The sequence below is a fragment of the Mirounga leonina genome, unplaced genomic scaffold, assembly GCF_011800145.1.
Source record: "Mirounga leonina isolate KUSES-001 unplaced genomic scaffold, KU_Mleo_1.0 Mir_201, whole genome shotgun sequence".
Lineage (NCBI taxonomy): Eukaryota > Metazoa > Chordata > Mammalia > Carnivora > Phocidae > Mirounga > Mirounga leonina.
This window is the reverse complement of record NW_023270504.1, coordinates 2,008,947-2,031,810: the sequence shown is the minus strand read 5'-3', so window position 1 is coordinate 2,031,810 and position 22,864 is coordinate 2,008,947. Positions and strand designations below refer to the sequence as shown.

At 37.4% G+C, this 22,864-nt stretch overlaps 1 protein-coding gene across 1 annotated transcript; it reads right to left on the bottom strand.

Moving 5' to 3' along the window:
• Positions 1-1,587: 1,587 nt before the first annotated feature.
• Positions 1,588-15,624, bottom strand: LOC118025410 (glyceraldehyde-3-phosphate dehydrogenase-like). Its single transcript, XM_035027823.1, has 4 exons — positions 15,611-15,624; positions 14,578-15,106; positions 13,456-13,528; positions 1,588-1,727 (listed from the first exon to the last, which is right to left on the bottom strand). The coding sequence occupies exons 1-4, from the start codon at positions 15,622-15,624 to the stop codon at positions 1,588-1,590; spliced, it is 756 nt and encodes a 251-aa protein (XP_034883714.1).
• Positions 15,625-22,864: the final 7,240 nt, after the last annotated feature.

The following is a 22,864-nucleotide window of genomic DNA, read 5'->3' as shown; positions in this document are numbered from 1 at the left end:
TACATGTTCTGACATCCTCCTGGCAAGCAGAACATTGGAGAAGGTAATGAAATGCTGCCGGAATAAAGAAGCAGCCGGATAATTTAGAGGAAAGACCAAGGATTGATTTAGGTCACTTACTCTATAGCATATACCACATAATTAGCTGCATCTTTATATTGCACCTGGACTTACGCATTCAATTATCCACTAGATTGTCCTATATGGATTTGCCATAGGTATGCTGAACCCAAATTGTGTAAAGCTGAAACTATCTTTCTTCTAAAATGTGTTCCTTCTCTCTTAGACCTTATTTTAATAAATGGCAACATTCTTTTATGTAAGGCTGAAACCTGGGAATCAACTCTTCTTTCCCCCACACCACTGTATCCATGGTCACTAATAGCTTTCTACTCACTCTTATTTTTTTTTTAATTTAAAAAAAAATTTTTTTAAACATCTCTTTCCTTCTATTGTAATTACTTTATCAGAACTCAGATGTAATTAACTACATTTCACCTTGAATATTAAAATATGTTGCAAACTGACCTGGTTTCTAGTTTCACCTTCCTATAATACTCCACAGTACTATCAGAATAGTTTCCAAAAAGACACCTGACCCCCTGAACCACACGCCCTGCCACCAGGATCCTCCAAATTCCAGACATCCTACATAGTGTAGTCATCCTTTCATGGTCCTGTCCCTTCGTTTTTCTTAGCCTTGATTTTCTTCTCCCCATGAGGTTTACTGCATCTCACTAGTGTTCTAAACACAACATGCTATGTTATGCTTTTGTGCCTTGTCCAGGCTTTTCCAGGAACATTAAGTGTAGTTTATAGCTTTTGGGTAAATGGCCTGTTACCTTCTGGAATATAGGGCACTAAACACATGCAACAGAATCATTTGTATCACTTGTAAGGTTCTTTTCTTTTTTTTCTTTCTTTCTTTCTTTCTTTCTTTCTTTCTTTCTTTCTTTCTTTCTTTCTTTCTTTCTTTCTTTCTTCTTTCTTCTTTCTTCTTTCTTTCTTTCTTCTTTTTTATTTTTAGAGAGAGAGAGCATGGTTCAGGAGTGCAGAGGGAGAGGGAGAGAGAATCTTAAGCAGGCCCCACGCCCAGCACAGAGCCTGATGCACTGCTCCATCTCATGACCCTGAGACCATGACCCAAGCCAAAACCAAGAGTTGATGGCTTAACCAACTGAGCCACCCAGGTACCCCCACTTGTAAGATTTCTTACAAAAACTTTTAGTCTCCACATTGCCACAAATGGAGGCTTCCTAAGCATTAGTTCTTTTCTTTTTCTTTTTCTTTTTCCTTTCTTCCTAATTAGAAAGCAGCTAATGTCTTCAGCCCTAGAACTGATACTAGGATTTCAAAAGCTTAGGTCTTCAAAACCTGACAAAAAATAAACACATATCAAGTGCCTACTATGGGCCAGGGACTCTAAATGCATAAAGTCTAAAGGAGTACTTTGCAAATTTTTATATGCTTATGAATCACCTTTAGTGATCTGTGATGGGGCTGAGATGGGGCTTTTCTATGAGTTCCCAAACGATGTTATTAGTGCTGGTCCACAAAGCGCAATTTGTGTAGCAAGATTCTGGTCTATTACAACACATTTCCTGCTGGATGTGGCATGGTGTTCGAAATTCCCATTACTCCTCTGTGAACATCCTGTACAAGAGCTCGTCTGCAGCTGATGACGTAGTATGTCATGTTTAGAGGTGAATCACTTACCCGTTCAGGCACTAAGGATGAGAGTGGCCATTAATGAGGTATGCATACTTTGATTTGAGGGAACAAGGTGATAGGATGGCAAGGCCCCTTTGGAGCAGGAGGCTGGGCAAGGAACACCAAAGGCAAACATCCTCACAGTCATCATCACTATCACTTCATGAACATTGTTACATGCCCACATATTCACTTTTCATGCAATTAATAATGCACACAGTGTTTTACAAAGTAACTACATTGTCTATTTTGCAGTGGCCCAAGATGAGCTTTTCCTAAAACATGGATGAATTCTTTCCCTTTTCTGCTTCTATTTGGCACAGAAAACACAATGTTTTATCTATATAAAAAACAGGGCGCCTGGGTAGCTCAGTCGGTTATGCAACTGACTCTTGACTTTGACTCAGGTCATGATCTTGGGGTCCTGAGATCGAGCCCCATGGCGGGCTCTGTGCTCAGCAGGGGGTATGCTTGAGATTCTCTCGCTCCCTCTGCCCCTGCCCCTGCTTGCTCACACTCACTCTCTCTTCTAAAATAAATAAATACAATCTTTAAAAAAACAAAACAAAACAATTCCTGTCTACTGAGTCTGAGCTGTAGGCATAGGATACCATTTTGCTTCAGGAATGACTTCCATCCACTGACCTGGGTTTAAGTCTGACATACTGTTTCTCCGATTTTCTGGTTCAGGCCTCCCCAGAGCAGATGGGTTGGCTATTTTTGCCCAAGGTCTAACACATTCTGATCCCAAGGAAACATGTTGTACTTGGATGGCATTTCGTCTGTACTCAGAGTGGCCTGAGGCTGAGCTCTTTCTTCTAATGCATTCTGAGCTCCTCATTTTCAGTGAAACAGATTAGCCTCGATGTTTGTGCCCCAATAGAACAAAGATCACTATAGAGATGAATACATTCTAGGCCCTGCTATTTTTTTTTTAAAGCATATGTACACATGCCAAATATCTTTGTTAAGACTTTCCAGAAAGCTTCCTGGAAAATCAAAAGACTACTGGCAGGTACAGGACCTGGGAGAAAAGCCATGAGCTAACCTAGTAGCCAGAGTGTCTTCTAGATGTATTTCCTGTCCTTTCAGCTACTCAAAAAAATATTTACCAAGATCTTAAGGCTGTGTAAGACACTAAATCTTTATCTGCATATTCATTTGCATGCATATATATATATATAGTCACAAAGTCTACATTTATAACAATGCATGAGCCTCTGTGTAGCATGTTTTGTATTGAAAGGCATAATACTCACTAAAATTGAATTATCTGAAAATGACAAAATGAAAACCAGTATTTTTAGTCCATTACAAGGCTCTTTGCAGTCTAACTTGGTTGACATCTCAGAACTCATTTTGTGCATACTAACAATATTGAACGATCCATTGTTCCTTGAGTGTTTCAAGCAATTTTGTACCTCTGTCCTTTTTGTTCAACCCATTTTCTCTGCTTGGAATATCTTGCTCCATAATTTTCTCCTAGTGAATTCCTATTCATCCTTCAAAATCCAGTTCAAATATCACTTCCTCCTGATAACTACTTCTCCTCAGAATTAATCACTTCATATTTGATCATAATGTTATACTTTGTGTGAGTCTTTTATGTGTGTGTGTGATTTTATTTATTTTTTTATTATGTTCAGTTAGCCACTGTATAGTACATCATTAGTGTTTGATGTAGTGTTCAATGATTCATTAGTTGCATATAATACCCAGTGCTCATCACAACACATGCCCTCCTTAATACCCAACACCTGCCTACCCCAATCCTCCACCTCCCTCCCCTCTGAAACCCTCAGTTTGTTTCCTGGGGTCCATAGTCTCTCATGATTTGTCTTCCTCTCTGATTTTCCCCCCTTCAGATTTCCCTCCCTTCCCCTATGGTCCTCCATGCTATTCCTTATATTCCACATATGAGTGAAACCATATGATAATTGTCTTTCTCTGTTTGACTTATTTCACTTAGCATAATACCCTCCAATTCCATCCATGTTGATACAAATGGTGAGTATTCATCCTTTCTGATGGCTGAGTAATATTCCATTGTATATGTGGACCACATCTTCTTTATCCATTCATCTGTTGAAGGGCATCTCGGCTCTTTCCACAGTTTGGCTATTGCGGACATTGCTGCTATGAACATTGGGGTGCATGTGCCCCTTCTTTTCACTACATTTGTATCTTTGGGGTAAATACCTAGTGGTGCAATTGCTGGGTCATAGGGTAGCTCTATTTTCAACTTTTTGAGGAACCTCCACACTGTCTGGAATTCCAGAGTGGCTGTATCAGTTTGCATTCCCACCAACAGTGTAAGAGGGCTCCCCTTTCTCCATATCCTCGCCAACATTTGTCTCCTGTTTTGTTATGTATGAGTCTTTCTTATAATACTTACCACACATCATAATATAGTTATTTGTTCACATGTCCATAAGCACCATGGGTAGCTTATTTCAAGGCCAGATTTGTCTTAAGTTCAAAACCTACAGTCCTACCAATTATGCTCTTCTAGTTCCACAACTGTATGATTTACTAAACTTTGCAATCAACCTGAATGTATACTGTGGGTGACATGGCAGAGATAGTCATTAGCATTCTCCTGGTCACCCTCCATTCAGCAGCCTAGGTTTATACAAATAACATCAGGCAAACATGCGAAGTGCAATGCGGGCATATGTACATCCCACGGCTCCATTCAACAGTATCTGACTACATCTGTGACAAAGAGGTGAGCGGAAAGTCATGTACTATGCAAATGCAGTCTTCAAATGTTTGTTCTACCTCCTGGTAAATCCCAGTTTTATTCCAGAACTCAAGACAATCTACATTGTTCTACTCCATTACAAAGAGGGAAGAGTAAACACAAATATGGATAATCTCACGCCATCCCCATATATAACACACAAATGAGGCAGTAGAGACAGAAGCATACTAGCCATCATTGAGAGAAAGCTTTAGGGGGACAAAAGGGGGATGCAACCAGAAATTGGCTTGAGTTTTTGATGTTTATACAAGCACTAGTTTCTGCTTCTTTTCTAGAAATCTCCTTTAACCAATTTATAGATGTAGTCCAGTTATGTCATAAATAAAAAGGAAGGGGTTAAAACAAACAAACAAACAAACAAAAAAACCCAAAACCTGAATTGGGAACTGAGAATTATTTTCTCTATTTTTGCCTAGATTTCTGGCTTCTGTGTGACCTTAGTTAAACCATGTCCTTTCTCTGGACCTCATTTTTTTTTTTTAAGATTTATTTATTTATTTGAGAGAGAGAAAAAGAGAGAGAGTGGGGGGTGTGGGCAGAGGGAGAGAATCTTCAAACAGAGTCCCTGCTGAGCACGGAGCCTGACACAGGGCTTGATACCACAACCCATGAGATCATGACCTGAGTGGAAACCAAGAGTTGGAAGCTTAACTAACTTAGCCACCCAGGTGCCCCTGGACCTCATTTTTATTTATCAAATGAGGAAATTAGGTTAGATTATTTCTACAGCTTTCTAGATTTGTTCTGAAAGTAGATGTTACGTTCATGTGTTAAACAAATACACTGCTCTGTTTGTGGTACTGGAGACTGCTCACATACAGTGAGTTATTGATTCATTCATTCAACACGTATACTTACTCAGAGGCTACAATGTGCCCAAACTATTCTGTATGATCAGAATCCATCAGAGAACAAAACAGACAACACTTTGTGTGACTGTGACCTTTACTTTCAAGCCATGCACAGAAATAAGAATCCATATAGGTTACTTTTGGGAATCAAAATGTATCAAGTAAATGAGATGCCTTCCAAAGTATGATTCTATCTCCAAAAACCTGTTTCAACCATACTGCTCCTCAATCTCCTGTCAATGCCATGTTGAGAGTCATGCTGTAATGTGTACCCTCCTCCAGGGCAAAGTTCCCCTACACCAGTAGTGCTTAAGGGGAGGTCTAACTTGGGCCATTGTCTTATTTGTAAGCGCTTCCTTGTTCATTGGCTGGCTCTGTGGTCATCTTTACTGGGGTTACATTCAGTCCTTCCTTTGTCCACTGTTATGGCTTTGGTTAAAGGTTTTCCTGGAGCCCTGGCAGTTCTTTAAAACACTCTTCTATTACTTGTTATTCTTATCACGTGGAGAGATCATTCACATCAGTCACTAGCTATCACTTAGGAAGGGAACATTTTATAGAAAAGAAACAATACATGCCCTCTCCGAGGGATCTTCTTTTACTCGATTTGCAGGGATCTATCATCAAAAGTCAATAACTCACTTCAAATTTAGTGGTAGACAGGGGCGCCTGGGTGGCTCAGCCATTAAGCGTCTGCCTTCGGCTCAGGTCATGATCTCAGGGTCCTGGGATCGAGCCCCACATCAGGCTCCCTGCTCCACGGGAAGCCTGCTTCTCCCTCTCCCATCCCCCCTTGCTTGTGTTCCCTCTCTCACTGTGTCTCTGTCAAATAAATAAAATCTTTTAAAAAAAAATTTAGTGGTAGACAATATTATGGTGGAAAGAAAGACTGTGAGGTGGCCAGTACCTTCTTGTAGAAGCTTGTGCAGGGTTTTCGATCTTTGAGTGTCAGATTCTAGGCCAAAAATAATATGTAACTCAGAGTGTTGTTATGAAGACTAAATCAGATAATATGCAAATGCCATGGACCTATTACCAAGTATTACATAGATGATACATCCATCAGCAATTGCAAGGAAAGACATCAGAACATGCAAGTGAATAGCCAGTTAGAAGTTATATAGAATGTTCAAATATGAGAAATTTTTCAATGATGGAGATAAAACCTAAGGAAGGTGAACTTCTCAAGTTGCTAACTTTTTGAAATTCGTATCTAAGTTCCAACACAACTGCTAGTTTCCTTCCCTAATATCCTATCCAGAGTTTTATAATGAAACCAACTGTTTCTCCAAATGGACAATTCTAATTTTCTAGGTGTCAGGAGCACTTGTCGCATTTTACTAACTGGCTCACCAATGAGCCATAAAACCAATCTCGGTGATGGAAATGCCAAGAACTGGGCTTAAGTCACAGATTTACCACTTTATCATTTGCATGACTTTAGCATGTTGACATTTCTAGACGCAAATGTTTTTCAGCTGTAAAATGGTAATCTCTAGCTGTTTTGCCAATCTTGCAGGTTTTATGTAAAGATCAAAAACTCATCTGCTTTGTAAATTTGGGACTTTTGTACATGTAAGTGATTTTGTTATTTCCCTATTACAAATAGAGTTATTTGAATGCATTTAAATAAAGTAAAAATAGTTTTGATTATATATATTTATACTGAATAAATCCAGATTTCCTTCCTATTCTTAAAAACTATACATTAGAGAAAAATTAAAATTTGAATGTGAAAAAACAGGAAATAGCACCATCATGAGACTAGCAGGGCGATTACACCATTTACTGAACTAAGTGTATGTGGTAGGAAAAAGATGCCGCTCTCTCCCAGTAAAACATGAATCAGCAAATTTGATGTACAGAATATTATTGGGGGGGTATTAAATGGTATTTTATTTTATTTTGTCAACTGTTATGTATATAATTAAGTCATTTTCTGTGATACCTATATCAACATTAAAATTCTCCAGCAACCTATGACAAGTATTAATATTTTTATTGTCTGTTTTAAGGTGTACAGTGTGATGTTTTGATATATATATACATATATATGATATGTGAAATGATTAACACAATCAAGCTAATTGACACATCCATAACCTCGTAGGGTTATGAACATTTACGATCAATTCTTATTTTTTAAAGATGTATTTATTTATTTATTTGAGGAGGGGAGGGGCAGAGGGAGAGAATCTCAAGCAGACTCCCTGCTGAGCACAGAGCCTGACACTGAGCTTGATCCCAGGACCCTGAGATCATGACCTGAGCCAAAATCAAGAGTCAGACACTTAACCAACTGAGCCACCCAGGAGCCCCTAAGATCAATTTTTTTTTAGCAAATTTCAAGTATAAAATACACTATTGTTAACTGGAGTCACTATTCTATACATATTAGATCTCCAGAATTTATTCATCCTGTATAACTGAACCTTTGAATCATTTAACCAACATCTTTTCATTTTTCCCATCCCTTATCCCGTAGCACCAACATTCTACTCTCTACTGTTTTGAATTCAATTTTTTTAGACTCCACCTATAGGTGAAATCATGCATATTTGTCTTTCTGTGTCTGCTTCATTTTACTTAGCATAATGTCCTTCAGGTTCATTCATGTTGTCACAAATGTCAGGAATTTTTCTTTATAAAGACTGCAAAATAGTCCCTTTTATATATGCACATGACATTTTCTTTATCCATTCATCTGTCAGTGGACCCTTATGTTGTTCCCCTATCTTGGCTATTGTGAATAATGCTGCAATGAACATGGGAGTAGAAATACCTCCTTAGATCCTAATTTTATTTCCTTTGGATAAATATCCAGAAGTGGGATTCCTGGATCAGATGATAGTTCCATTTTTAACTTTTTGAAGGACATTCAATACTGTTTCCATAGCAGCTGCAAAATGTCATGTTTCTCCCAATGATGTACAAGGGCACCTTTTTCTCCACATCCTTACTAACATTTATCTTTTCTCCTTTTGATAATAACCAGTCTAACAAGTGTGAGGTGATAATCTCATTGTGGTCTTGATATGCTTTTCCCAGATGATTAGTGATATCAAGCACTTTGTTGGCCATTTGTACAACCTCTTTGCAACATCCTACATTTTCCAGCTTCTTTTCCAGACTAAAAGCGTCTATTTAATTCTGTTCTGTTTTCCGATAAAAACTTAAGTGGAGCCAGATTGTGATGTGGTTAAGCTAAATGCTTTCAAAGATATATCCAATCTATAATTAATTAGCCATGAAACACCACTGGAAATAGAATGATAGGGAGAAGAATGCATTTATCAGAAATTCTCTGTGAGAGTGTCCTAAGTGTGGTTGAATGAGATTCCCCCTTATTGCCACTTAAGCTGGAAGGAAGGGGTTGGGCTGAGCGGCATGAAAATGGACCCTAAACAACCTTCTAAGGATGCTATTATCTGCAGGCATTGTTTGAATAAGCTGGTTGTATTGGTTTTCTTATGCCACTGGAACAAATTATTAGAAACTTAATTGCTTAACAACAACAAAAATGCATTATCCTACAGTTTTGAATGTCAGAAGTCTGAGATGGGTTTCACTGGGCTAAAATTAAGGTGCTAGCAGAAATTCATTCTTCCCAGAGACTTTAGGGAAGAATCTATTTCCTTAACCTTCCCAGTTTCTAGTACTCACCTGCATTCTTTGGCTTGTGGTCTCTTTCTCACTTCACTCTGACCTCTGTTTCCAGTGTCACATTTCCTTCTCTCACTCTGACCTTCCCCCTCCATCTAAAAGGACCCTTGTGATTGCATCCAGGATACCATATAATCTGGGATAATCACATTTGCAAGTTACCCTTTTCCATGTAAGGTAACGTATTCACAGGTTCCAGGGGTTAGGAAGTGGATATCCTTGGAGGAGCCATTATTTTACCAATCACACTGAGTATGCTATTCTGGAGAAAAAAGAATATGTATTTATATCTTGAATCCATCATTTATCAACTACTGGATTTCAAATAAATTGCCTAAGTTGTAAGCTTCATACATACATAAAACTGGTTGGATAATGACTGACATATAATTTGCTACTCTTTAGTGCTCCTAAACTTTGAGTGATTAATGATACCTTCTCAAGGAAAAAAATGGTCTCTTCGGTATTGATAAATTGTTTAAAGTACATTGTTATTTAAATAGGTGAATCATAAAACTAGGCAAACCGCTTTGGCTTATAGCTCTTTTTTTTAATTTTTTTAAAATTTTTTTAAAATTTTATTTATTTATTTGACAGAGAGAGACACAGCGAGAGAGGGAACACAAGCAGGGGGAGTGGGAGAGGGAGAAGCAGGCTCCCCACTGAGCAGGGAGCCCGATGTGGGGCTCGATCCCAGGACCCTGGGATCATGACTTGAGCTGAAGGCAGATGCCTAATGACTGAGCCACCCAGGCGCCCCCTGGCTTCTAGCTCTTATACAAATACACAAAGTAGGGGTGCCTGGGTGGCTGTCGGTTAAGTATCCGACTCTTGGTTTCGCTCAGGTCATGATCTCATGAGTCCCACTTCTGGCTCTGCGCTCAGCAGGGAGTCTGCTTGGAGATTCTCTCCCTCTGCCCCTCCCCCGTGTGTGTGTGTGTGTGTGTGTGTGTGTATGCGCGTGCTCGTTCTCTCTGTAAAATAAATAAATCTTCATACACAAAATAAATTTACAAATTAAATAATCAATTTTAAAAGTCCATGCTTCAATTTATTGATACTAATTTAATTTGGGAGTTAATGCTATTTTAATGGACATAAATCACTACTTATAACCTGAATTGCATACTTGCTACTATGCGTCGGACTTTTTGAGTAAGGCATTCTTATTTACCAGTTTGTGATGCCTGAAAACTCCCACCATCTTTCAATATTTAAAATATTTGGAAACCTTCATTAGTAGGATGGGAGGCCATGATATTATTTGGGCTTCACATGGTTAAGCCTGATTATAAACAAGCAAACAAAAAACCCAACCCAGAAGTGCTTAGTTCAAATGGCACTCTTCACCTCCAAGAGCATCTAAACTACACTTTCCAGTACAGTAGTTGCTAGACACACATGAATATTTAAATTTTAATTTAAATCATTTTAAATAAAACTAAAAGTCTCAGTTCATCAGTCACACTAGTCCCATTTCAATACTTAATAGGCACACATGCTAGTAGCTGCCATGTTGAACAGCATACCACCGAACATTTTCATTACCATAGAAAGTCCTGGATGGCACTTATTTAGACTATACTTACATTTATATACTTCTTTTTATATTAAAATAAAAAAATCTTAAACTCTTATGAGGAATTCTATATCTTTAGTAGACATCCACTAACCATCAGGGATTGAAAGACACTATGATAGATGGTAGGCCATGAGTAAAGGAATCATTCCTATCTCGTTAACTGCTTTTCCCTTAATCTTAGTGCTTAATAAAGACTTATTGAGGGCGCCTGGGTGGCTCAGTTGGTTAAGCGATTGCCTTCGGCTCAGGTCATGATCCTGGAGTCCCTGGATCCAGTCCGGCATCGGGCTCCCTGCTCGGCGCGGAGTCTGCTTCTCCCTCTGACCCTCCCCTCTCTCATGTGCTCTCTCTCATTCTCTCTCTCTCAAATAAATAAATAAAATCTTAAAAAAAAAAAAGACCTATTGAAAGATAGAATTCCCTATTTTAAAATAAAGCTGGGTATATAAGTTATGTCTCAAAACTAAAAAGTTTTGTGGTGGAGTAGACACCTTGGAATAGGAATTTGGATATATATATGCCTTTTCTTTAGTAAACATTACATTAATATAGTTTCAGTAAATACTTCTCACATAACTCATTATTCTCCCACCATGTTTATTGTAAATAATGATAGACTTGAAGTTATAAAGTCTACCCTCTTGCATAATTACATTAACTTCTTCAAACCGCCTTATTTGAGACATCACACCCCATATTATGGCTAAAAGGGGACTATGGAAGAAATCACTATGTAAATTTGAAAGCAAATCAAATTAGAATTATTGGTATGCTGTGAATAATGGCCATCAAGTTTTAGGTTAAGATTACTTTTGTATTCTTACTGAGTGGACACTGTCACAATAAAAAATTCATAGAATTTAGTGAAGTATTAAGTGTTCCAAGAATGTTTGTTTTTAATGCTGATGTCTTTACATATCTACTAGCTTCACTGAATAAATTTGTTTCTGCAAGTTATATACAAATTGATATTTTAAAATTTGAATCCTTTAATTAAACTAGGGTATTTGATTATAAAGGAACCCTAACTCTTTTTTGTTATTGTGTTCTGTTCTGTTCTGTTCTGTTTCACACATGAAATTATTACATAATTTGAAAAACTATCCCTGTGTTATCCCATGGTCCTGGAATGGAGCCCCACATCAGGCTCCTTACTCAGCAAGGAGTCTGATTCTCCCTCTGCCCCTCCCCCCTCTCATGTGCACTCTCTCTCTCTCTCTCTCCCTCTCAAAAAAAAAAATATTCCTAAGACTATATTGACAAGAATCTAAACATTTCATCTGTATCCTATTATATACAACATGCTGGTATTTAAGAATCTTCCTGTAATAGAAACAACTCTTATAGATTATTGATGTCCTTCTGGGAAAATGAGATAAGCTTATCAGTGATGAACCAGATGCATGTATCCTACTTTTTGAAAAGTAAGATATTTTGTTAGTTGGCTGCTTGATTTATAAATATTACATATTTTATTGGAAGCTCCATAAATGTGCTTCGCAAAATATAACGGACTATTTATATATATATATATCTCAAGAATACTTTGGTATAATATATTTGTATTTCTCTGAATTTGAAAGGAACAGCCTAGAACTGTGTGTTATCAACATGCAAATGTAACATCATATTGCCAGGAACCTACTCTCTCCAGCAGGAAACATAGAGCACAATAATTTAATTCATGCTGGAAAATGATGCTTTCCATTAGCACAGATTTACTTTCAAAAACAGATAAAGTGTTGACTTAGAGGTAGTCTCAGTCCTCATCTTTTAAAAGATTCCATTTTCCTTAGAAAATACTTATATACTTCTGAAAAGTATATAAAAAATAGCTATACTTCTCTTAACCACATCAATTTTGGCCAAAGTTTGATCTGATTTATCTTGAAAGATCAGTAAAGTGAGCATGACTGTGGACAATAAAGCATGGAAAATACAAATACTTTTGGGGTGCCTGGGTGGCTCAGTTGGTTAAGTGTCTGACTCTTGATTTTGGCTGAGGTCATGATCTGAGGGTTAAGAGATAGAGCCCCATGTTGAGCTTAAGATTCTCTCTCCCTCTCCCGCTTCCTCTGCCCTTCCCTGCTTGCACTTTCTCTCTCTCTCTCGAAAAACAAAACAAAACAAAATAAAAACAAAAAACAAGAAATGAAAAACAAACCAAATACTTTTGAGAACCAATAACTCTTAAAGAGCTGGTATGCTGTCACTTATCCTGGCACCTGGAGTAATGTTGATGTCCTCACACCAAGTAATATATTAACACACATGGCGGGGATTCAAATGGCCTATGTTAAAAATGTTTTTATTTCTCTATAGTTTTCTTCTGAAAATCAAATTTGAATGAATTTCTTCAAATTTTTCATGTTTTTATACATCTTTACTTTTTCACATGCTGCTCTCTCGCAATAGCTCTCCTTCCTCCCTCACTCCTTCCTCACCCCCCTTTATTTGATATCTAATTAAATTTTATTGTTCTTTATTATAAGCCTGAGCATCTTTGGGAGGGCTTCTCTAATCCTGGGAATAAATGAACCTGATTTATGAGTATTTTTGCAGGTGCATTAGTTTTCTCAAAAATTTGTCAAATAGTTTTATCTTCTATAGTTAATATATTAATCACCTGTTTTATTGAATGACTATGTATCAAAGTCTCTCAAAGATTCACATGAAGTTTTTTTTCCCCTTAACAAAATTCTACAAATGGACTTTCTTTAGCAATAAAATAAATAGTTAAAGCTCAGATTCTGTTTTATACTTGCAGTAATTCATTGATTTAGTAAGCAAATACTACAATGTTTTAGAATTGTTTTAATTAACAGGTCAGTGTAAAACTTAAAGAACATAAAAGGGATAAAAATACAGTTATAAGTTCTCCTTACAGTAATAGTAATTGGTCCAGTTTGGGCTGACAAAGTCTTCTGGGCTTGGAACAACTACGGTGTCTAGGAAAACCTTTTAAGACACAAACAAAAGATGTTATGCTACTTTTTACTATTCTTCCCAGATGTCAGGTGTGAAATAAATGACATAGTGCAGGTATTGCCTGCAAAACCGAGAAAGGAGACGATGGTGGTTGTCCCAAGGAGGTGGATTTTACATCAACTTTTACTCTTCTGGATATGTGACTCATCATATACACATAATGTTTAAAGTTGCTCCAAGAGGGGCGCCTGGGTGGCTCAGTTGGTTAAGCATCCACCTTCGGCTCAGGTCATGAGCCCATGGTCCTGGGATCGAGCCCCACATTGGGCTCCTTACTCAGCGAGGAGTCTGATTCTCCCTCTGCCCCTCCCCCCGCTCATGTGCACTCTCTCTCTCTCTCTCCCTCTCAAATAAATAAATAAAATCTTTAAAAAAAAAATAAAGTTGTTCAAACAGAAAGGCAGTGATTTGGACTAAGCTATTAGTGCTCCCATTTTCACACCGTGCTTTCAGATTTATCCTGACACATTAATAATATCAATATCTCCCAAAGCAGAAATTTAATTATACTTTCCAAACAAGGCAATACATTGTGAGCATGCTTAAAACTGTCATAAATATTCAAAGCTAAAATGTATTCTTAAAAATAAATGAACTAAGTAAATTTGTGTTGCTGTGGCCTTGATTTAGTAACATGGAATTTTTAAATCACTCATCTGCTCATCAAAGATATATTATAATCTTGAAGGGGTATTCCCTGAGTTCTAGTTTATTTCCTTATTTTAATAAGTCAGGATACATTTTTCATGAAATGTTATTTAAAATGGCATTATGATCAACAAATATTTATTAAATATTTACTGGAAGCACATCAAGCGCAAGACTCATCACTCACTCAAGCTTCACCAAACTATTTTCTAGACTGAATTAGTACCAGATTCTTGGGCAAATGGTATTGCACAGAGTTGGACAAATGGCTTCATGATGATTCCAGGACCCAATCTATTCCCATATCCTCAAGTAATCCCCAGAGACTTTGTTTGTTTTTGTTTGTTTGTCTGTGACTGGGTACAGTGTACTTTACTGAAGGTACAGCTTCTCAGAGGGACCATCAGGGGCCATCCAGTGATGGCATGGACTGTGGCCATGAGTCCTTCCACCATGTCAAAGTTGTCACGGATGACCTTGGCCCAAAAGGCCAAGCACTTGGTAGTGCAGAAGAAATTTCTGACAATCTCGAGGGAGTTGTCATACTTCTCAGGGTTCATGCCCATTCCAAACATGGGGGTATCACTGGAAGAGGCAGAGATGACCCTTTTTCTTCCACCTTTCAAGTGAGCCCTAGCCTTCTCCAAGTTGGTAAAGACATCAGTGGACTCAACAGCATATTCACCACCAGGATCATCCCATTTGATTTTGGCAGGATCTTTCTCCTGGAAGATGGAGATGAGCTTTCTATTAATGACAAGCTTCCGTGTTTCAGCCTTGACTGACCCACTGAACTTGCCATGAGTGGAATCAGACTGGAACATGTAGACCATGAAGTTGCCGTCAATTAAGGGGTCACTAATAGAGACAATATCCACTCTGCCAGACTCAAAAGCAGCCCTAATGACCACGAGTCCAATGTAGTCAAATCAGTTTGTTCCAATCTTCCCCATCATGTCTTAGGAATGTGGCCTGCATCGCACAAGAAGGTGTGGATGCCTGCATAATGGGGAGGAAAGAAGAGCCCCAGTCACTTGAACTACTTTTATCCTTCCCAAACAAATGTGGATGATACTATATACTATGATATCTCCTAGTTCTCTTTTATTTATTTCATCCATTTATTCATTCATTCAATAATTATGGAGGGCTACTGTGTGTTTGACACTGTGTAAGACACAGAACATGTTACTTGTTATCAAGTGTTTACATAAATAATTTTTCACTGATGAATAATTTTGGCAAGATGATAAGTACACTGTATTAGGTAGCTTTAAAGCAGCAGCAACCTCAAGCAACATTTATTTCTCATTCATACTGCATGTAGCTAGCTGGGGGTTGGCTCCTGTGACTCTACTCTGTGCATTCCCATTTCAGAACTCAGGCTTAAGAAACAGTCCCTACTTAGGTCCTGACATTCTCGTGGCAGAGGGAATAAAACAAGAAGCTAATTGGGCAGTGGCTTTTAATATTTCTGCTTGAAGTGATAAACAGTTGATTCTCATTATTCCTGGTAGTTATGCTCTACAAAGTCACCACAAATACTGAATTAACAAATACTGACCTGCAAGTCTCTGGTCATAGCATTTTTGTCAACCAAAATCCATCCCATTTGAGTTATATAAGTGTGTTTGCTGAAATCTTTGTAAAATAAGCCAATGTCACCATCTTTGAAAACCTGATCTTCCATATAACCTTCTCCTGTATAACACTTAGCAAGTATTTAAAAAAAATTTCATGCACATCTTCCTGATCTGCAGAACCTGCTTCACTTGCAAGTTCATTTTACATGCTGTTTCACCTTTTGAAACATAGCATTCAGACAGCACCAGCTGATCAGGGCTCACTATTTTCCTGACCCTAGTTAACGTGCCTTTCAACAAGGAATCCTCAGTAAGAGAAGCATTGCTACAGCCCAACAAGCCAGGAGGGGGTCCCAAAATCTCTGTTTTTTAGAAAAACAGCCCCCTCTTTCTCAGTGAGAAATACTCAGAGATTCAATGACCTAGATAAGCTTCTTCTCTAATGCAGAAGTATAGTTGAAGATTTAGTGAATTGGTGAATTATTGGTGGCCTTAAACTATTTCCCAATAGATTCACTGTCCTAAGGTAGCACATTTATAGAGCTCTGGCTGGGATGGAGGAAAGAATACGTGTTTATATTACCCCAGGTTGTAAACAGTAGTTAATCTTAGTTGAAATAATACTGTTGGTGCTCATCGGCTATATAGGCTTTTGAATGCTGCCCTGATTATTTATTGCTAATATCCCCATTACAGAATTGTTTTGACATTTTAATCTTAATAAGTAAGTTGGAAACTATTAGGTTTACTGGGGGCCTTGGCAAACTATAATCAGTGAGTCAAATCCTGCCTATTACTTGCTTATGTAAATAAATTTTTATTGGAATACAGCCATGCTTTTGTGCTTATGGACTGTCTATGGCTGTTTTCACACTATAGGAGCAGAGTTAAGTAGTTGCAGCAGAGACCATATGGCCAGAACACTGAAAATAGCTACTATCCGGATCTTTCCAGAAAATGTCTGTCAACCTTGGCCTTATACTTATGGAAGACGTGTCAAAAAAAAAAAAAAAAAAAAAAAAAAAGACATTAATAGTGAAATCATGAAGAAACAGGTTGAAAAAAGAATATCCTTCCACAGAAATTATATTTCCAGGGCTTCTTGCCTAGGTCAGTGGCATTGAATGTAAGTTGATTACAAACTTGTGCAGGCAATTAGTGCAAACACATTTATGATAATTGAATATTCTACATTTAAGGAAAGCATATAATATTTTAGGAAAGCTGTTATATTTACATCAGATTGGGAAATGATATGCTTGTGAATTGGTTAAGTTGAATCGAAATATTTTGACCAACTATTTAGCATATTAATTATCTTTGATTCAGCTGTTTGAGTTTGGCTAATTAGCACATGAAGAGATTCTCTGGGACACTTGTATTGGTACCTATGAAGGACTAGGCATAGAATTGTTCACTTAAAAAAAAGTGCATTTTACGTTCTGCATGGAGCACTGGGTGTTATGCACAAACAATGAATCATGGAACACTACATCTAAAACTAATGATGTAATGTATGGGGATTAACATAACAATAAAAAAATTTTTTAAAAAGGAAAAAAAGTGCATTTTATTGTGTATAAGTTCTATCTCAATAAAACCAATTTGTTTTATTTCTTCAAGTTATTTCTTTTAAAAAGATCCTATATCTGCATATTTTAAATTGCAGGAATTAATGTAAGTTTTATAAAACTTAGCTTTTTGACTGACAGCATCATTGCTATTTAAGTGATAATAGGACCCATGGCATTCGAGGTCCAGAAGGAATAGTTCAGTTTCTCTCCACTTAAAAAAAACCATTCTGCCCGCAGAGCTGGTGACAAGGTTTGTCAACTGTACTGTAAGACTATCACTGCGCTGGCCGGGAGACGTACCCAACGGCAGAGAAAAAGAGCGCTTTCCACCGACAAGCAGGTTTGATAGCTGGTCCTGCCTCGTGGGAGCCAGCACACGCCCACTTTCCGAGAAATTTGGTCAGCTTTTGCTTTCACTGCAATGAACCATCTGACCAAGAGGCTGCAGAGGGGGAGAAACCGAACTGTCACCAGCCTCTCTCTGCAACTGCGGAGTACCCATGTTCAGGAGAGAAAACACAAAATCTGCCATTTACCCAAAAGCCGCCTTTGTTTAGGCTAGTTTGATAAACAACCTTTCACTCACAGAGCACTGAATTCTCAAAAATAACAGAAAGGGCAAATTTTAGATTGAGTGGTGGTGAATACTGTATTAAATGATGTTGGCCAAAAGGAAACATTATGCTTAGATATTTATTACATTATATTTCTTAAGTTACTAGGTTAAAAGTAAGTCCCATTATACATCTTCTGGACATACCACAAAGGTTTTTTTATCTTTTTAATTTTTTTTTTTGAGTTAAATTTGCACTTACTTAGAATGTTTCTCAAACTACATATGCTAAAGAACCTCAATTCAAAAAAATAATGGTAATGAACTACTCATACCGAAAATAATGAGCTTTAAAAACTACAAACAGCCAACCTGGGTGGGCAGTCCTGTTAGGCAGATTTTGAGTGCTGATCAATAAACACAGCTAAAACCCTACTGGAATCAGTCTAGAAAAGGTAATAAATTGGTCCTGATTCTGCTGAAGTTGTCAGCACCCTCTAGTGGAAGTAAGTTTTTGAAAAACCACTTCTTTAATACGCGGATATATTTCAACCATTTTTGCATAGATGTATCATCAGTCATCAAAACCTGGCAGTTACAGAAACTAAAACTTTGAGACAGTAATAAACAATGTACTATTTCACTTTATTGTATTAAATCATTGTAATTCCTTTAATATGATTTATTGTGTCATTCAGAAAAGCAATACAAAACAAAAAAAGACCAAAAGGAAACTTAAAAGGAGAAGGGGGTCCAGAGACCAGGAACTCTCCCACAACATCTCTGCTTTGTGCAGTGAAAATCAAGTCTAAATGAGGGTTTCTGCCTTTACATTTCATTAATGAAAATTCAAGTTATCTCTGTTCTCACTACACTAATATCATACAAATAATTAAAGAATGATATTTTCAATGTATGCCAAACTCTCAATTGGTGCAGGGCACCAAATGATCAGCATAAGGGTGCTCCCACGTCTTCTTCTATTTCTGCCTCTAAAACCAAAAGGGAAACATGCAAACTGAAACCCTCTACAATCTTTATTTTAAAAAAAATGCTCCAGGATCTCCAATTTATTTTATTTTTATTATTTTTTTTAAGATTTTATCTTTAAGCCATCTCCACACCTAACGTGGAGCTCGAATACACAACCCTGAGATCAAGAGTCACATGCTCCACCAACCGAGCCAGCCATGCGCCCCAGAAAACCTCTTCAATATTTCACCTTAACTTGGATAAGTGTCTTTTCAGTAATAACAACTGTATTATAAATCTCAGTCCAAACTCTGAAATTTTTAAATTAGTAAGGTCATATGTGTTTATTAAAAATGTAAAATTATAAATTGTTAATGTCTTCCTTTTAACTTTTTCACTTCGGCTGATTTAATGGTACTGTGATTTCATCAATATAATAGCTCAACTTTATGGTTTCCTTAAGTTTTGTATAGTGTAAAGGCAAAAGCCTTTGTGAAGTTTCTTTTCCCTGGAATGTTTCTCATTTGACTGGCAGCAATAGCTATAGGACTATTTAGCTACTCATTTTTCCAAAAAGAACAGTTCCTCTTTACATAGAGATTTTTTAAAAGAAAAATTAGATGTGTCTGAGTATGACTATACCTGATAGAAAAATATTAAATTGTAAGTATTAAAATTCTCTTCTCCACCTGCTGAGGAGGAAGGAATCTCTATATTTTTTGGCAATGAATTTTGTTTTTTTCAGCCTGGAGATGAAGAATTGGATAAGCTAAATTCCTCTCTGTGAGGAAAAAAAAAAAAAGTGATGAAAAAATACAAAGAAAAGATCCTAGAGAGGTGAAAAAGCAGCACAAGTGACCAGAAGAGCAAAGGTAATGTAGAGGACTGCAATGTTCTCAAACTTAGACATGCATCAGGTTCACCTGAGAATTTAAGAAAATAATAATTGATTTTTAAATGAATGTTTAAGACACAGATTCCTTGGCTCTACCCCCAGAGTTTTTGTTTCAGTAAGTCTCAAGCATTGCTTAATAGGTTCCTGGTGATGCTAATGCTGCTGGTCCAGAGACCACACTTTAAGAACCACTGTTATAAAGATATGTAGGAAGTTTTGCTTTGCTTTGTATATAACTTTCCAACTGACCAACCATCTCTGTTTGTTTGGAACTGAAGGATTTCCTGGAACTTGCAAGGCTACAACTGGAAAGTCTTCAACACACCAAGAAGATCAGTCACTCTACATCATACCTTCAAGATATTTTCAGTAAAGAGCTGTAATACTGGCTAATGCATTTATATCAAAATGTTTTCTTTTTAATTAATTTATTTATTGGTTAATTATGAAAATTATTTTGGGGGGGCACCTAGGTGGCTCAATTGATTAAGCATCTGACTCTTGATTTCAGCTCAGGTCATGATCTCAGGATCATTGAGATCGAGCTTCACATTGGGCTCCATGCTGGGCGTGGAGCCTGCTTAAGATTCTCTTCCTCTGCCCCTCCCCCTGCTTGTGTACTCTGTCTCTCTCAAAAAAAGAAAATAAGTAAATAAATAAAAATAAATAAATAAAACAATTATGTTTTTCATCAATATGTTGAAATTGGCCTCAATGCTCAAGTTGCCCACAGCAACTTCTTGCTAGACACGTCTCCAAAGGCAAGGGAAACAAAAGCAAAAATGAACTACTGGGACTTCATCAAGATAAAAAGCTTTTGCACAGCAAAGGAAACAGTTGACAAAACCAAAAGACAACCTACAGAATGGGAGAAGATATTTGCTAATATCCAAGATCTATAAAGATAAAGGGCTAATATCCAAGATCTATAAAGAACTTATCAAACTCAACACCCAAAAAATAAATAATCCAGTCAAGAAATGGTCAGAAGACATGAATAGACATTTCTCCAAAGAAGACATACAAATGGCCAACAAACACATGAAAAAATGTTCAACATCACTTGGCATTAGGGAAGTACAAATCAAAACCACAATGAGATACTACTTCACACTAGTCAGAAGACTAAAATTAACAAGTCGGGAAACAACAAATTTGGCAAGGATGCGGAGAAAGGAGAACCCTCCTACTGTTGGTGGGAATGCAAGCTGGTGCAGCCATTCTAGAAAACAGTATGGAGGTTACTCAAAAAGTTAAAAATAGAACTACCCTATGACACAGCAATTGCACTACTAGGTATTTATCCAAAGGATACAAATGTTGTGATTGGAAGGGGCACCTGTATCCCAATGTTTATAGCAGCAATGTCCACAATAGCCAAACATGGAAAGAGCCCAGATGTCCATAGACAGATGAATGAATAAAGAAGATGGGGGATATATATATATGGAATATTCCTCAGCCATCAAAAAGGATGAAATCTTACCATTTGCAATGACATGGATGGAACTGGAGGGGATTATGCCAAGCAAAAGAAGTCAATCAAAGACAATTATCATATGGTTTCACTCATATGTAGAATTTAAGAAATGAAACAAAGGATCATAGGGGAATGGAGGGAAAAATAAAATAAGATGAAATCAGAGAGGGAGACAAACCCTAAGAGACTGTTAATTATAGGAAACAAACTGAGGGTTGCTGGAGGGGAGGGAGGAGGAGATGGGGTCAATGGGTGATGGGCATTAAGGGCATGTGGGGTAATGAGGATGTAATGACCACTGGGCATAATATGCAACTGATGAATAACTGAACTCTACATCTGAAAGTAATGATACTATGTTAATTAATTGAATTTAAATAAAATAATTTTTAAAAAAGCTCGAGCTGCTTTTTGAATGTCATCATCTATAATCTTGGCCCAAGGTGCAGTATCCTGCTGAAGCTAGTGCTGTCACCTGGAACTGAGTAAGCCATCTCATGACTATGACTATCAGGTGGTCAGTGTTTTGGTTCAGCAGCAAGTGAAAAACATTTAATAAGAAGAAAAATGGTACTTGGACTATCACTTCAAAGTAAGATGGTACTTAGACAAATTTCTCAACTATTAGAATTATAATCATTAGGAAAACTCACTGGGAATGAGTGCTCCATGCAGAGTTCACATGCACAGTACTGTGTGAGTTCATCAAATCAGGAATGTCAGAATTGATCAGGATGGGCTAAGTTTTATGGCAGTAATAAATGCGAAATCTGAATGGCTTAAACCAACAAATGTTTATTTCTTGTGCACACCACCTATCCTTAAACTCCAACAGAGATTGCCCCCATTTTTTTGCCTAACTTTTTTTAAAGATTTTATTTATTTGAGAGAAAGAGAGCACCAGCGGGGGCAGGGGCAGAGGGAGAGGGAGAAGCAGACTCCCCTCTGAGCAGGGAGTCCCACTCAGGACTCGATCCCAGGATTCTGGGATCATGACCTGAGCCGAAGGCAAGTGCTTAACCGACTGAGCTACCCAGGTGCCCTTTGCCTAACTTTTTATATCATAATTCAAGTAGACAGCACAAAATAGAGAACTTAATTGATGTTCAAGGTGATAACTCTTTTCCACAAAATAAATATCTTTGGGAAATTGGGGTTGAAATCCTGAACAGAGAATACAAGGTGAATATGAATGGTGATCCAGTTTTTAAAGATAAGCCTAATAAAATATAACTTACTTCATCAAAATCCCCAGAGATAGCTAGTTTATTAGGTCTTGATGTAGTGGCAGACCTTGGAAAAGCATTTATAGGTTACTGGAGATGTGGTAATCCCAAAGTGGGTAAGTGACAACACTTCATCCATTTGTAGATAGTAAAAATAATTCACCAACAAACTAGTGGAGTATTCTCAGAAGACCTCTTTTGGACCAACAGTATTTCTTAGCATTCATGTTTTGCACTGATGGTTTCCAAATCTGAAAATTATTATTCAGTGGTTTGAGATGGTACCCTGGAATCTAACTTTTTCACAAAGCTCTCCAGCAGATTTTAATACAATTACTATGCAATGTGGATATCTTAAAAAATAAGACCTGTATT

What these genes read in the sequence shown, in the direction of transcription:
- LOC118025410 (XM_035027823.1), bottom strand. An exon ending in GAAGCTGTACCTTCAGTAAA is followed by an intron (nt 13,529 to 14,577) that starts GTACACTGTACC and finishes GTGTCTTAAAAG; the next exon opens with GTTTTCCTAGACACCGTAGT. An exon ending in CTGGACCAATTACTATTACT is followed by an intron (nt 1,728 to 13,455) that starts GTAAGGAGAACT and finishes TCTCATCCTTAG; the next exon opens with TGCCTGAACGGGTAAGTGAT.